At 40.0% G+C, this 16,760-nt stretch overlaps 1 protein-coding gene across 1 annotated transcript in view; it reads left to right on the forward strand.

Moving 5' to 3' along the window:
• Positions 1-16,760, forward strand: part of DCHS2 (dachsous cadherin-related 2) — a 227,100-nt gene that overhangs the window by 199,305 nt on the left and 11,035 nt on the right. The window contains exons 15-16 of the mRNA XM_073232557.1: positions 3,694-3,905; positions 7,318-7,469. Coding sequence (XP_073088658.1) covers positions 3,694-3,905; positions 7,318-7,469 — 364 coding nt within the window. The remainder of the gene's footprint in view (positions 1-3,693; positions 3,906-7,317; positions 7,470-16,760) is intronic.

Below are 16,760 nucleotides of genomic sequence, written 5' to 3' on the forward strand. Positions count from 1 at the left end.
TTCCTGTGTATTTATTTTTAATATGTTTTTGAATACTGATCATTTATGTGGAGCATATGTAGCCTTTGAGTTTACAGCTTTATTCTAGTTTTCCTATTAGACTTTTACCTTTTGGGGATTCAGGGTTCTCTTTATTTTCTACACTCTGTACAGCTGTCAGAGATAAATCTCAAGGAAGAAGGTTGTGTTAGGAACTCTTGGAACAAAAACAAGCTTTTAGTGCTTGTTTACCTGTCTGGATTACTGTTTTCAATTATTTTTTGTCCTGTGAGGATTCCTCACTATTGTAGAGACTCACTAATGCATTTCAGTACACATATACACATATATATTTTAGCGAAGAGTTTAGCTGTTTTTATCATGAGGATTGTTTCAGTATATAGTCTACCACACTGCTGTCAAGAAACCTTTTTAAAAATATTTAATAATGATAGGAAATTCATTGTTTATGTCACCTTTGTCACATAATCATTAAACTTGTGACTACCAGTTAAAATTGAAAACTGATGCATATGATAAATCAAGAAATTTACTCTCTAGGGTTGTAGTCACTTTTCCTAAGGGTAAAAATGTAAGAAAACCATTTTATTAGCTATTGGTTTAATAAGTTGTGACTACATGAGTCTCTGATTAGACCTGTTTTCTCTCCATTTGTGCCAGAGCTTGTCCCTCTGTTCCATAGTCACAAACCAAAGGTTTACTTCTATATCCAAACTTCTTGTCACTTTAGCTTAAAGACATCTCTACTCACTGTCTAAACCAGCAGGGATCTTGGAGTTTGACAATGCTGTGTATGTAAATAACAGATGGTAGTACTCATTTCATTATTTGGTAGATTGACATAAAACAAAAAGTGATCAAACTTTCAATGTTTTAAGTATGTAGTTTCAGCAGTAGAACGTTTAAAAGCTTTTGGGTAACATAAATACTTATCGTAGTCTGCCTTGGATACATACATATGCATGTGTACAGTTTGTAACCAGCTGAAGTACCCGAACTATGCTATCAAACAGTTAGTATTTGAAGAATCATGATCACATTTTTATGTGTATTCTACAACTTGGACAAAAGCTCAGTATGTACATATATCAGAAGGAAAATACTACTACAGTTTCACTCTCAAGTTGTTATATAACTGGCACACTAACAAATAAGTCCAAGCATGAAGTTGGTATTTTTAAGGCTCTTATTCTAAGGAAACTATGGACTCTTGCCCACACTATTAGATAAAACCCAGCAGTACTTTCATCTCACTGCTGGTAGTAAATTCTTGGTGTCTCTGAGAAAAACATGCATATGTCTTCCAGGCAAATGTGCATCTAGTAGGTGTGCTGGCCTTGAATCATCGTGCAGACTATTTCTTGTCTTTTCTACTTGCACAGCTTTTACAGCATATGCCAATTATTGTGCCACAAATAAAAACCAAGCAAGGAAAGCATTAGCACTGCAGATCCATTCCAAGTGCACAGTTCCCATTACCAAAGCCTAAACACAAGCCTTTCATTAAAAAATCCACTTTGATCTGCACTCTAATTGGCACACTTTCTACTAAGTGACATTGGCAGTTTAGTGTCGATTTCTATTTTATTTTTCCTTTACTAAGAGTAACAGAACATGATAGCAGGCTGAATATTCTGTTTAATGAAGACAGGAGAGCTTTGGACCCACCTCAGACTGGGGGTCCTCCTCCATTTGGGGGTGCAGGCTCAGCCCTTGTTTCACAGAGGTTTCTGAAGACCAGCTTCTTTCATTTCCAGCTCATCAAAATGCATCTTGATGATTCTCCAGTTGCCAGTTGTTGAATCTACTCTGCATTTCCTTTTCGGGGTATTGGGAACATCCAACTGTAGTTTCTAAAAGTCATTTGGTTTTCTGATTTGATATCTAAATCTAAGGACAATAAATGAAATGAGTTTATGACATTTTAAATTTGGTAGTACAGCAAGTTCTCCATATAAATTATAAACATTTAATTTTTCTTAATAACAGAATTGAAGCTATAAAATCCTCTCAAAACACTCAATGTCAGAGTTAGAAAATTAGAATAGGATATGGTTCCCAGCAGCATCCAGGTAAGTACATGATAGCCTGATGTGTTCTTGGACTAGGTTGTTTATTTAGAGAAACTGGTTCAGATTGAGCAATAAAAATTGTGGCTTCCAGACCATATTTCTAAAAGCAGTACAAGTTCTTTCACCAGAAGATCAAACTTTTAACAGTCCATGGCTAGTAAATGTTCTCTTAAACCTGTATCTGATGTTGGAATGGATAACAAGCATGGGTAGAACACTGGAATCTGCATGTCACTGCAAAGAAACATTCCAGATATTCACTATATTATTTCTCCCAGCAACCCTATGAAGTCATGATTAACATCCTCATTTAACAGAAGAAGAGAAGCAGCTCTATGGAACCTGAATAACTTACTCCAGGTCACAAACTGTAGTAGTGGGGGAGCCGGGTAATTTACCTAAATTAAGTAGCCAGGGCTAGGATTTAGGCTTGATGTCAGGTTTCTCAAACCCCGACAGTGCTCATAAAATGAATCTCTATTCAAAGTAATTTTTGACAGTAAGAGTTTAATAATAATAATAATAACAAATTCAGTAAGAAATGTTATTGTAAAGGGGAGAAAAAAAGCAGTAGAAACTAGAGAAGGAAATTATATCAGGGGAGGAATTTTCTTAATTTGAGGGAGAAACTTTTACGAGGCATAGCCCCCAAGAGTTAATTTCCCTTACCTGGATATACTTTTTATTTGAGGGCATAAGAAATATGACTGGATGCCTTCTGCATGCCAGACCCCAAGCTATATACTGGAAATACAATGGTGTAAGAAATAGATAACTGTCCTCATAAACCAATAACCTGTAAAACAAGAGGGGATCTAGGCTGCAGTAGGACTGGAGCGCATGCAGGCACCGGGCGGGAGTCTGCTGGGGGCTGCTAGTCATGGTGCTGGGGTGAGTGGTCTGGAAAGATCCCTGAGGAAATACAGAAGTAGGGACTGTTCCAGGCAGATGGCCCAGCATGCACGACAACTCGGGAAGGGACATTTGAGGATCAGAACACTCATGAGTGTTTTGATCAGAGTAGAGAAAGAAAAGTGGAAAATGACATGGATGAAAATTCTGAGGTGGGAGGGGCCTGAGCAAGTGGTCCTTGGGAGGCTGAACTTTATCATGACAGTTGTGGGAAGCCATCAAAACATTTTATAAAGGACACTGACCATGTTTTTTTGTTTGTTTAATTCAAAATGGTAACTGGATCAGTAGGGAGGCCAGTTAAGGGGTCCCATGGGACCAGTCAGATGGGGTAATGCAGGGGACAGGTGGGGAATGCAGGGGCGACAGCAGTAAAGACGGAGAGAGGTGGATTCAAGAGATATTTGCAAGGTAGACTTTCCAGACATGGTGATGGACAGACTATGGAGAGGCAAGAACAACTGAAGTGATAGCTCCCAGATTTCAGATAATTTTGTGGTTTCTTTCCCTCCTAAATTTTTGAGCCCTGCAAACATCTGCATGTTGTCATCTTTTTTCATGGTGACCCCAGTCGGTAGGAAAGGGATGCCAGCGAAGGGGAAGCTTTGAGGGAGAGGTGAACATGTGAATCAAAGGTGATTTGGGACTTTTTAAGTAACACTGTAACATTTTCTTTTATTTTAATTTTTTTCCCTGGGAATTAAAATAGGAGAACTCACAGTGAAAGAACCCCAGTTTCTTGATTCTGAAGTCAGAAATGAAGTACAACTCATTGTTTTGGCTGAAAGTATGGGGTATAGAGCCTACAGCAAAGTAGCTGTCTTGATAGAAGATGTGAATGATAATTTACCACGCTTTGAGCAAAGTGTTTACCATGTGTCAGTGTCTGAAGGCCACTTCCACAATGCTCACATCATACAGGTAACAGAAACGTGGGTTTTTTTTGTTTTTTGTTTTTTTTTTGTGTGTGTGTGTGTAAATTATTACCGATCAATGCATGTCAAAATATCTAAAGCCTTTTCTCCAGAACATAAATTAAATGTTAAATGTCTTCAGGACATATACTCTGTTTGATACACTTGGTGAAATGTTAGGATGAAGGAAGTCTGGAGTCTCTGAGTCCACTCTTCTTCCATATTCATTCTATGCTCTGTTAGTGTAGTGCCCGCCCACTTCCTCTAGGGACTCTGTTGAACACTACCAGGGCACAAAAATCAGCTCACCTTATAAGTGTATAACTTAAGTGCATATTATTACGTCATAACTGAAGTGTACATTTAATGCCCCAAGAGAAGTAGGAGACAGAAAGTCTTCCTGCAGGAGAAGTATAAGGCTTCACGGAAGAATGATATTTTGCACTTAGTCTTTAAGGGCGAGCAGGCACTCGCCAGGCAGAGCTGCCGTGCATGCATGGGCTGGGGCACAGAGCAGGGAAGAGCTCCCCAGGCTCCAGATTTGCAGACACTGCATTGTGTGAAAGGCACAGATCCACTGTTTGCAGGCCAAGCCCCATCCTTGGACAAATCCCCAAGCCCTGGAGAAGAGAAGCAGCAGGGCAGTGTTGCTTGGCTCTAAAGCCCAACCAGCCTTTATCATTTCCCTTCCTGCTTCAGGACTAGTACCTGTTTTCATGTGTCCTTTCACCGTTGAGCTGATGCTTTGTATTCTGAACATTAGGAAATGCACAACCTCTTGGGATCTGCACAGGAAATCAGTATTAAACCCCCTTTCTGAAAAAGTCAGACGTGTAGTGGAACATTGCTTTTGGCCTCTGTAACCCTGCCACTGTGACCAATCACCAGTGACTGTCCCACGGCCCTCTTTCTCTGGGCTGGATGGGGTCAGGTATCCAAACGACACGTTAGCGTTAGTACACTTTCTGGACAAGTCCTCCAACAGTTCTTTACCGTGCAGCTACCTTCACCTGCACACATTGGCCCTTGAGTACCACGGGGGCTGGGAGTGCCAACCCCACCACCACCGTCGCAAATCCAGGTACAACTTCTGACGCCCAGAAACTTACCTACCTACTCTGCTGTTGACCAGAAGCCCTACCGATAACAAAAACAGTCAAGTTATACTTTGTATGTTATATGTGTTATATACTATATTCTTATAGTAAAGTAAGCTGGAAAAAAGAGTTTTCCTCAAATTTTCACAAATCTTCAAAAATTTCTCTAATAGCTCTATTGAAAAGAATCCATGCATAAATGGGCCTGCATAGTTCAAGTGCATCCACCATGTTCAGGGGTCAGCTGTGGATAAAGACACATTCATTGGACTTCCAGTCCAGTTCCAGATGCACATGCTTCCCTCTGTTGATGCAAACATGACCAGTGGAGACTCAGCAGTCATAGAATTTTAGCTCTGTGTGTCCTACACACAGCCCAGGATGCCCAGCATGGGGTTTCCTATGCTGTCTTTGTAGATTTATTTTGTGTGATAGCAGCCTAATTCCTCCAGCTGTCAGCCTGTTCCAGAAACGCTGTGCCTTTACTCTGCTTTCACTGTGACTGAGGTGTTTAAAAAGAAGGTGAGGGCATTCCCGTTTCCAGTTTTGTCACCTCTGCCCAGTGATACCTGTTCAGTGCCTCCAGGGCCACTGTGGGACCTACTTTGTCCCAGAGGATCCCCACACTGGGGCACCACTATGTTGCACTTCTTTGCTAACCTGGCTAGAGCTAGGCTGCACAGTGTGGAACGCTTGAAGCCCAGGCACACACCACACAGGAGAGGGCCTGACCTACCAGTGCTTCAGTACGGCAGACACTGCAGAGGCTGAGATGAGCACAGGGACCATGAGCTCAGTTCTTCACAATTTTAGGCCAGTGGGTTTCCAGGAAGCCAGAGCTGCCCTTTTCCTGTGTTCTGTTCAGGTCAACAGGCACGTAGAAGGCTCTGGAGTTACACCACTTGTAGTAGTTACATCTCGCTTTTTGCCACCATGCTGCCCCTGCTTTTTCCTTTTGGTTACAGTCCCACAAACATCCCTTAGGAACTGACCCTCCTGGCCAGATGCAGTCCTGGTGGGAATGTCAGTCAAGTAGTGACCTTCCCCTTTCCTCCAAACAAAGGTGTTGCCAACTGCCTCAGTCTCACGTAGACTTTATCTCCCTCGACTTTGAATCTTAAGTGGTGGGACGCCAGGGTAGAGACCAGTTAGAGTGGATTCATCTTGATGGAAACAAAGGAGCTGTGTGTCAGGGCTGCCCTGGTGCTCGTCCTGCCCCTGGGTCCTCTTTCTGATGCATTTCTTCCCCGAGGACCTTAGCCATTGTGGCGATGTGTTGCTGGCACCCTGACCTCCCACTGTACGCCTCCTGGGGGGCCTGCTCTCTGTAGAACTTTTAAGTAACGGCCCCATGATGGGCTTCATTCTGCCCAGATGCAGATGAAGGTTCTCTTCCTGATGATCTGAAGGCAACTGTGTAGCTGCCTTTCTGTACCAAATAGCTGGCTCGTGTGCCCTCCTAATGAGGTCCTGGGTGTCTACATGTGCCACTCAGGATCCCCTGAGACTCGGCCGCCAGGCGAGGGACAGATTGAGAGCATAGGGTGTTAGAAGCAAGGACCCTCTAGGACCTCAGTGTAGCACCCAGGAGAGATGTGAGCTAAGGAGCTGAGGAGCACAGAGGGTGAAAAATAAGTGGAAAAAGATTTTTTAATTAATCTGTCAACTTGTTCTTAAATAAAATATTGAATCCACTAATAAAATTGGCTTTGTGATTAAAATGTAATGCAGACTAAATATGTCTCCGCGGAGAATGATACAGAACTTTTGTTTCTCCCCAACATGACTGATAACTCATCAGGACCTGTATTTGTTAACACGAAATCTAGGCAGTTTCATTAATTAAAAATCCTTTTAAAAATGAGTCTTTCAACATAATATAAAAAATCCACATGTGACTTATTTTAGAGGCAATATTATAAGCAAGAAACAAATAAAATACCACCATTCACTGGGGAGATTTCTTTCCTTTTCAGGTGCTAGCTGAATCCATATACAGTAATGGAAATCTTCTATTCAAGCAAATAAGATTTTCTATCAAATACTGTTTTTTCCTGTTGCCTAAAATTGCAGCTCAACACATGTGCTGCTCCTTCTGAAAGTTGCTTGGAAACCCTTCGAAGGAGTCTGTGAAACAGGTTTTTCACTCATAGCCCACTTCCTTATAAATGTAAGCTTCCGCCATTTGTTGATACTCCTTTGGTCATTGCTTTAGAGCGTGTCTGACAATCTGATTCTTTCATAATGCATTTCCCTGAAAAACAGGCGTACCCCACCTTGCAGGTTAAATTCTTAGCTAATGGGAGAATTGCTTCCTCACAGGTCTCTGCCGCAGACCCGGACCGTGGGTCGAGCGGCCTCGTCGAGTACTCCATTCTCTCCGGCAACCAAGGACAGGTGTTCCAGATGGACAGCCTGAGCGGTGCGGTAACAGCGAACGCGATTATGGATCACGAGCTCGCCGGCGCCTACAGGTCTGTCCCAGATTCAGATCTCTGATCAGCTTTTCTGCTTTGCTTGTGACACCACTGTTGCTTTTGGTATGACTTCCTGTTATGGCAACTTAGTTGTAAAATGTGATTTCCCTTCTAACCACCTTATCACCCTGTTTGAGACACTGAAAATGTCCCTGAAAATATTTGCTGTTTGGAAAAGGTGATTGGCCCAGAAGAACTTTTAAGTCCTTTCTAGCTCTGAGATTTGATGAATTTGTGACACTAATGAGTGTACTAAATGAGAGAGTGTTAGAAAACACTCTGCAAATGTTTGTGGTTATTGCTTTTAAAGACAGTGAAGACTGAATGACACTTTTGTTTTATTCTTTGTGTGTGTGTGTGACAACACAATCCTGTCATCAGGTCCTTGTGGCAATACTGTGTTCTACTAGAAATGGCCTTATTAGAAGCACATTCAACATTACATGTATTTTTGTCTAGAGTTCAAGATATGTCAGCCTTATACAGAATTCTGTTAAAGTATAATAGTATCTCAGGTCTTCTAGGTATTTAAAAAGTCAGTGCTACAAAAGTGTAGCCCTACATACAGAGGTATTTATGGCATCATGGTCTATAAAAAAGAAAGAAAAGACTCAGAGTAACTGAAAATGTCTGTGACTGGGGACTGCTTCAAGAGCGAGGGCCCAGCCTCCCGTGGATACCAGGAACCTGATCTTACAAGAGAAAACAGTGCTATCTGTATGTGCCAACGAGCTCTGGGATATACAGCCTTGTGGAGGAAATCACGAGGCATGCTGCAGAGCTCACACTTCAGGCCAGTTTGCATGAAAGCATACCCTGGTACTTGGGCTGCTTTGGGAAGAAAACATAAACTATTAACCTTGTTGGTCTCTGGAGAGGTAGTCAAGTGGGAAGCCTGGGGTCAAAGAGTGGCTTGGCTTTTTTATTGTGCATTTTAGTATGCTCTAGGTTTCTGTCCTGTTTCTTTATGTTCTTCCCAAAGGCTTTGCACATAAGCACTTCCTTTAATCCCTCACAATCACCTCCCGCGGAAGTTCAGTTAGGCATTTTCTTATTCCCTGAGAAGACAGCAGACACACCCAGGGGCTTGCTCAGGGTCACAGAACAATTTAATGACCAAATATGGACTCACACCGAGCTATTCTGGGTCACGCTGTTTCCACTGTATGAGCTACGGAGCAGACCTTCTGTTTAGGGGAAAAACAGGTACACAAAAGACCTGAGTGTTCATTTTCTTCTCCTTTCATGTTCTGTGAAGAGAGTGCCGTGTATTTGTGTGGTTGAGCAGTGAAAGCTGATTAAAATGGGATCTGTAACTGAACGGATTGGATTAATTAACCTCTGAAAAACTTCCCAACTCTAAAGGTTTGATTAAGTGGTTAGTTGTTTTTGTTTAATATATTTCAATATATTACTTCAAAAGTATTTAAAAAGTTTAAGACCTTACCCTGTTAACTAGGAGGACTTTTTTCAGTAATAATTTAATCAGTTGTTATGATACTTATTGTGTAAATATATTAAAACCAATTGTATAAATATGTTAAAACCTATTCCTGCTGTGTTGTTTCTCTAGCAATTTTAAGCTTAAAGCTCTCTCTCCATGGGTGACTGCAGGTAAATCTCAACCTCATTGCCACCTGAGTGATTACAAATTCACAGATTATTGAAGATCGGCTATGTTTCAGAAACTAAACATTTCCTGATTATAATGACTTTCTGCTACAATGTTCTTACTCAATAGAGTCTAATTAGCAATTAAATCTAACCCCTTTCAGCTTTTTCCTATTTGCGTCATAGTCATAGTTTCAAGGTTCCCAGCATCAGAAAGGTCCCAATATTTAAAAATGCCCCTCTATAGTTCCCCATGAAGAATTTAACTCAAGGCTGGAAGAAGCAGGAACTGAGAAAAGTTAAACTACCCACAGACTGTGACAGAAAGAAACAGTGAACACACACACATGCACACACACACACACACACACATGCACACACATACACATGCACACACATAAGCACATGCACACATGCACACACTATGCACACACATGCATAAACACATGCACACATGCATACACACATGCATACACACATGTGCACACACACATGCTGTGCACACACAGCATGTCCTGTACGTCTCCAATGTGTTTCAGTATTTCAAGGCAAGGCAATATTGTAGACCTCCTTCCTTTCTGTATGCCTTCTGTGAGCTGTATAAAAGTGTACCCAATAGCCCTCTCATGTTTTCTCTCCTTTGGTGCCTTCCCTGTTAGTTAAGCTCCTGTGGGGAACATATGGAATGGTTTCCCCCAGCCTGCTACACCTTCAGTGGGCACTTTGGAAACGGTATCATTAGCTTTTTCACCTTTCTCTACTTTCCAAGTATTGCCATTTTGTCTCAATAAAGAAAACATTCCCAATTCTCATCCTGCATTTTACAACATAAAATAAGGAGGGAAAAAGGATGTTGTGGGTTATGATTCTATTCAATGTAAAGGCATTAAATAAACATTAAATAATTGTTAGTTTGCATATTAAGCCACGTATAAGAAAACTCAGTGGAAAGATGATTACAGATTATTAAATTGAACTTACATTTTGTCTAACTGGTATTTCTGAATGTCAAAAACTATTTACCAACCATGAGGCTGGGGATGTAAAGACACATGAAGCTGTGCTTGTTTTTAGGGAGCTCAAAAGCTAAGTGCCAGTATAACCTGTGGCAGGAAGCATATTGATAATCACAATAGTTGCCATTTACGGGGCACCTGCTTTGCATGTTGAATTCTCCTAACAGATTTAAGGTGAACAGAATGAGGAGATTGGAGTTCAGAGAGATAAAGCTGTTCGCCAAGAATTCACAGCTCATAAAATGGCAGAACTGAGATTCTTGCCTATGTGAGCGGTTGTAATAAGGTTTCCTATTGTATCATGAGAGGAAAATACTAAAAAGCACATACCTATATATTTACAAAACGAAAGAACTTTAGAAACCTAGAATAAGAACAAGTCAGTCCCAGCCTACATTTGTGGAATAACACATGAGGAGGCCTACAAAAAGGGTGTTTGACCTTGTTTCCACTACCTGACTTAAAACTAACGTGGAGAAACCTACCACTGTTGAAGTTGGTAATTGATATTCATGTAGGCCTTGCAACACTTTAGAGCAGAGAGTTTTAGTCCTCAGAGGGACTTTAAATAACAGTGAGCAACAAAAAAGTACTGGGCAAATAACAGTTCATCTAAATGTTTAAAAGTTCCCATTGCTGTAGCATAAATATTCAAGATCAAAAAGCAGTTATGGCCAGGAGCAATGCTAAACTCACCCTCTCTGTCAAATGACTCATTATGACTGAGAGAAATAATAAAAGGCAGTTACATATACAAGGTAGGAGATGGGCTGAGATGTTAATTATCTGTCCCCAAAACAGATGACTCATAAGCAACAGGGCTGGGATTGCGACCCCAGTCTCTGGCTCCCCATGGAGAAGGGAATAAAATGCAACAGGCATGGATATGCAATAAAAGGAAAGCCCTGGGTATGCAGAAGCATTTGGTATGTTTGGAAATGACAAGTGGTTCAGTGCACCTGAGAAATACCTGAGTGTGGGGCAATGAAGGGGAGGCTGGAGATATGGAGAAGGAAGGGGGTGAAAAGGTACAGACTTCCGTTTAGAAGAACCCTAAGTCCTGGGGATGTAACGTGCAACATGATGGCCGGAGATAACACTGCTCTGTGGTGTACGTGACAGGAGAGTAAATCCTGACTTCTCATCACAGGGAAAAAAACTTTGTTTTTCTTTTTTTTTTATATCTATGTGAGATGATGGATATTACTAAACTTATCGTGGTGATCATTTCATAATATGTATAAGTCAAATTATTATGCTATACACCTTAAACTTATACACAGCTGATTATATCTCAATAAAAATCATATCTCATGTTCAGATCTTTATTTTTAAAGGACATTTGGCAATGGATGCATTGCAGGGCAGGGAACCACCGTCAGGCAGACTAGTTAAGCTGGTCAACAATCGTGAAATCTCTCCTGGGTAGATGAAGCAGTGGGGATGAACAGAAGGAGCATACTTACCAGCTGATTCAGATATGGAGTCCATAGGAACATGGTGGTCAGTTGAATTTATTCAAAAAGGAAACAAGTAGAAAATGCTTCTGAAATGTCTACAGAGGAAAGGCAAGAAGAGGAGCAGATTGAGACTGGGATATTTTGCTGGGTATTTTTGAATTTGAAGGGCCAGTGCAGAACAAAAGTGAAGATAGGCAATTAAAAATCATGATGTGGAGCTCAGGAAAGAGGTTTTCATTTGAGATTTCAATTTGGAATTCATCCAAGGAAATTGTGTGAAATGGAATTACTGAAGGAGAATATGTAAAATGAAAATTTGGACCATTATCACCACTTGAAGGCCAAGCAGAGACATAGAAGCCAGCCAGCAAGGTAGATTTAGGGGATAGAATGATAGGAACAGGACTGGGAAAAGATGGCTTCATGGAAATGAGAGGCAGAGGTTGGGCTGCATAAAAGAAAAAGGTTTCAAAATGTCTTTGGATTAGAATCTACTAAAAGTATTCCTTATTTTAGGGAGTTTACAAGGAATGCTTATCTCAAATTGTTTTCTTACAAGATAACTTATGCACTGTTATATCTGTAGGTCAATTAAATCCAAAGCTGTAAAATTAATTTAAACTCAAGTCAACAGATTGATTCTTATTAACAAATATAATACTCTACAGATTAAGTCATCAAATACAATTTTCTTTAACAAATATATATTACAAACATCACAAGTTCTGGGATATAAACAACAAATACTTCATGGTTATGAGTGACTGTCTCAGGAAGCTTCTGTAACCTTCAAAGAGAGGAATTGTAATTAATGATAGTAACAAACATCATATGAACAGAATTAAACTTAAATAAAAATTTTACCTCATTTGGCCAGTGTCCCAATAGTGCTTTTTGTTCACTTTTCCTCCTGTGATCACCAGGAAGCAAATATTTTCCCTCCTTGTGTCCTTCTTTTCATGAACAAGGGCCAAAGTACTTGGCATAATTCTTTTAGTTTCCAAAATACACATGGCAGAAATATTTCCTCTGTAGACTTCTCAGTGAATATCATTGGGACATGGACTATCTTTTTATTTCAGACATGGATGAAAAAGCATTTTGAGGTTTGTAGTATACATATCTCTACAACTGAAAGATTACTGTCTGGTGATTAGGAAGCTCCTGGTATTATTTTCCAAAGGAGGGTCACTAATGTGATGGATAGAAGGTCAATTATATAGTGGGTTTAGGAGTGACTACAATAGAAAGCAGAGACATTTGTGATGGACTACTTTTCTTTTTTAACAATATTGAGTTAAAAAGAAGGAATGCCAGATAGTGGTAATTGAGTGGGCAATTTAGGCTTGAGAGTAGGGTATGTTTTTAGGATTCGCTTGTGGAGCGTATTTATAGGTGAGAAGGAAGTATTCAACAGACAGTCAAAAAGTAAAGGTTTTGACATAAGTATATTTTCTAATTTATATTTGTATTATTATCAAAGTGATACATTTAAAAAAAAATCAAATAGTACCGTAGAGTATCAACAGCTAAGTCAGTGACCATTGCCTCTCCTGTTCCAGCACTGACACTCCAGAAACAGACCCTCCTTTCAACTGGTTCTCTCCGGTATTATAAACAGCAATATGGGTTAATTTATCATTTTAAACATTATCTGTCAACTTCATGTTATAACAGTTGTGGGTTTAACATTTTTTCCTTCTTATATCCAAATGTCTTTATATATTCTTATCACTGTTTTTCATTGACTCAATAATTAGTATTTACATTATATGATTATATAAATGTTTACCTCGGAGCCAGGTCATTCTGTATGATTGTATTTCCTCCCTTACTCTACTCCCTTACCCCAGAGCCAATGATTATTTTTCTTTCTGACTCACCCAGTTTGCTATTTCCATGTACTTAATTCCTTATAGATGCTCTATTAACTCTGGCATGCCCACCTAGCCTTTCCCCCAAATGCCTCTCATATCAAATGTTCCACCAAGGCTCCTTTGTGCCTTGAAGACCCCTTTCCTGCTGCTTTCCACCCTCCCGTGTAGCACGGCCAGCTTGGCGCTCTCAGCCCGCTGTGGAGCTGGTATCCCATGACTTTTGTTCAGTGGTCTCTGAAGCTGGGCCCCTGGATCCTGGATCCTGTGTCTTTCTTTCTTAGTTTTCTCTTGCAGTAGCTTTGTAGGAAAAGCTGCCAATGAAGTAGCTCCTCTGAGATTTTGTATATCTGAAAATGCTTTTATTCTATGCTCACATGTGATTTACAGAATGGCTAGTATCACAGTTGAAATTTTCTTTTGGAACTTTGCAGGCATTGTTGTTTTCTTTTAAAACCCAGTTTTGCTGCTAAGAAGTCTTAGGCCATTCTAACTATATGTTTTGTATATGATATATTTTTTTGTTCTTTGTGGAACTTCTCAAGTAATTTTCTTTATCCATAATGCTTAGAAATGTTGTGAACTTATATTTTGATGTGGGTCTTTCCTTGTGCTGAGTACGTGGTGTGCTCTTTCAATAAGGAGAAATGTTTCTTTTTATTTTCTTGCATTATTTCATTGATAATTGCCTACCTTTTGTTTGTTTTTTGTTTTGTTTTGTTTGCTTATTTACTTTGCCCTGTTCTTTTTTCCTGGATCTTGTTCAATCAAGTGTTGGACTGCCTGGATTGATCCTTTGTCAGTAATATTTTTCTCCCCTAGTTTCCATTTCTCATTTTCTGTGTTGGTTCATTTCTATTGTTTTATTTTTCTGGGAGTTTTCCTTAATTTTAACCTTCTAAACATTCTTTTTTGTTTTCTAAAAATGTGTGGATATTATATATTTTTTATTTCTAAAAGCAGTTCCTTGATCATTGACCTATTCCTCAGCATCTTGTTTTTGTTTTATGTGTTCAGTGTCTTCTGATATCTCTCCAAGGACATTAATTAGGATTTTTTTTCTAGTTATTCTTTCTTCTAATTGTGTTTCTGATTAATGTTTTGTTTTTGCATTTTCTTTTGCTCTCTCAAGATCTGTTTCCTTTGGGTTCATTTCTTCTCTTTGTCTACTTCACATTCTTTTTCACTTGGGAGTTTTCTGGAAGTAACTGAGGATTCTGGGTTCTGACTGAGGCAATAGCAAAGTCCTCGGGCTCTGAGATGGCTGGTGGAGCTTACTGACCAGCTCACTTCACTTCAAGATGAGCCAGAGGGGAAGTTGCTACTTTGCAGGATGACATGCAAATGACAGTATATGGAGAATTCGTTTTTCTTTGGGAGGGGCTTTCATTCTCCAGGGATAGTCCCCCAACATTACTTACTCTATGAACATCAGGCATTCTTTTTCCTGGGAGTGAAGAGCAATCAATAGGCAAGACTTGATGGTTCTGCGTTTTGAATTTAAAATAACCTTCAAGTCATTTTAGACCAGTATGTCACTCTACTCTTTGCCATGTCTGGACCCTCTCCTTGATTATGTGGGGGCAAATCTGTTTCTCACTTATCCCGATCTCCTTCCAAATACATTTTGATCTGTGGTTTCCTCTGACCCACTTACCTGTAACCTCTTCTCAATCTGCTCACATTTTCCAGAAATCTGTTGAAACTTCCCACCCATTCTATCCACTAACGTGTTCTCCCATTTTCTTTTCAGCCATATGGACATACACTTTATTTCAAATTATTTTGCTATCATTACAATAGTCTCAGGAGGAAAAGGACATAAAACTTGTATAGCAATAACCAGAAGTTATAGCCTTTCCTTTCATAAGTGTTTGTGATGAAGCTTCCCATGGTTGGCAGAAAAGGAGAAAGAGGCTCTGACAGAAGGGCCCTGTTTTGACTTTGGTCATTTTCATTTCTAATCTCTGCCGATGCACTCACCAGGGCAGTAGTTCTGGAACATGGAGGCAGTTAAACCGGCCCTAACCAGCAGTTTTCCAAAGACTGCCAAAGAGCCAGCAAGAAAACCCGAGGGCTCACAGGAGTTATGGGTAGAATCTCAGTGGCTCTGCCAGCATAATATTCCATTTGTTCTTCAAGCCACTGGCAAACCTTTTACTCATCCTTTTATTTTGAAACTGAATCATATATATCCCTCCATATCAAAGAATCTCATTTTTTTAACTTGGCATAGGCATTACACAAAATCCCTGAAGTTATAATATCATGAAAAGTAAGGATAGTTATGGCTATAGTGGAAGAATTGATAGAGCTGTAACCTTGAGGTCTTGGCTGAGACCTTTAGTATGACATTGGGGAGGTGCCAGCAGCTGGAGAAGAGAACATTATGAATTGAATATTTTAAGTGAAATTTGCCCATATGTACCAGACTTATGTTTAGGTTGACAAAAGAAACTTTACACATGGAGTTATTTCTAGGTTCCAAAAGTGTGAAATTCACATTGTTGCTCTACTGATGTCTCAACTCTGATAGTGTAGAAGGCACCCTTTAGGTTTCATAAACGGTTGATAAGCTGTGATCTTTTGCTATTAATGGAGTTTAAACCAAGAAAGAGTTGGTTACTTTATGCCATTTTAAAATTTAAGGTTGAAATGATAAAGAACACTTATCAGGTAAGCTAACAATGGAAAAGCAAAACAAAAACAGTGGAAAAGTTAGCTTCTAGGACTCAGTTTCTTAAAAGGCTAAGACTAATACCATTTCTGAAATAAAGATCATCTTCTGAGTAACAACTCACTTTATTACTCTGCTACCCTCCTGGAACTCATAATGTTTAGAGGAGACCAAAAACCTGATGATAATGTATTAGGGCATGATTTAAGAGAGGAATATAGAGAAGTATCAGAGTGGAGCACAAGCTTTTCAGCCAACCAGGACCAGGGCTTGAATCCTGGCTCTGTCATGTAATACATTTATAATCTTGGACAGATCTTGAGAAATCAGAACTCTGTGTGTATTAAAGAAAACCCAATTAGGTAACCCTCAAGAACTTATGGGAGAGGCAGATGGATAAATCATTAAGAACAAAGGGTGATGATTGCTACGGCAGAGGAATGGACAGGGTGCTATGGGACAGAGAAAGGGGCCCCCAAATCAGATGAGAGGTCAGCAAAATCGCACCAGGATGTGAGCTTTGGAAGACCAAGAGGGTGCAGGCACAGGGATTTCAGGCAGAAGCCAGGCCTTAGAAAGGCATGTACATGTTCAAGGCTTGGACGACCTCTTATACACAATGCGAGTCTGGTTTTCAAATCAGGATTCTA

The sequence above is a fragment of the Manis javanica genome, chromosome 3, assembly GCF_040802235.1.
Source record: "Manis javanica isolate MJ-LG chromosome 3, MJ_LKY, whole genome shotgun sequence".
Lineage (NCBI taxonomy): Eukaryota > Metazoa > Chordata > Mammalia > Pholidota > Manidae > Manis > Manis javanica.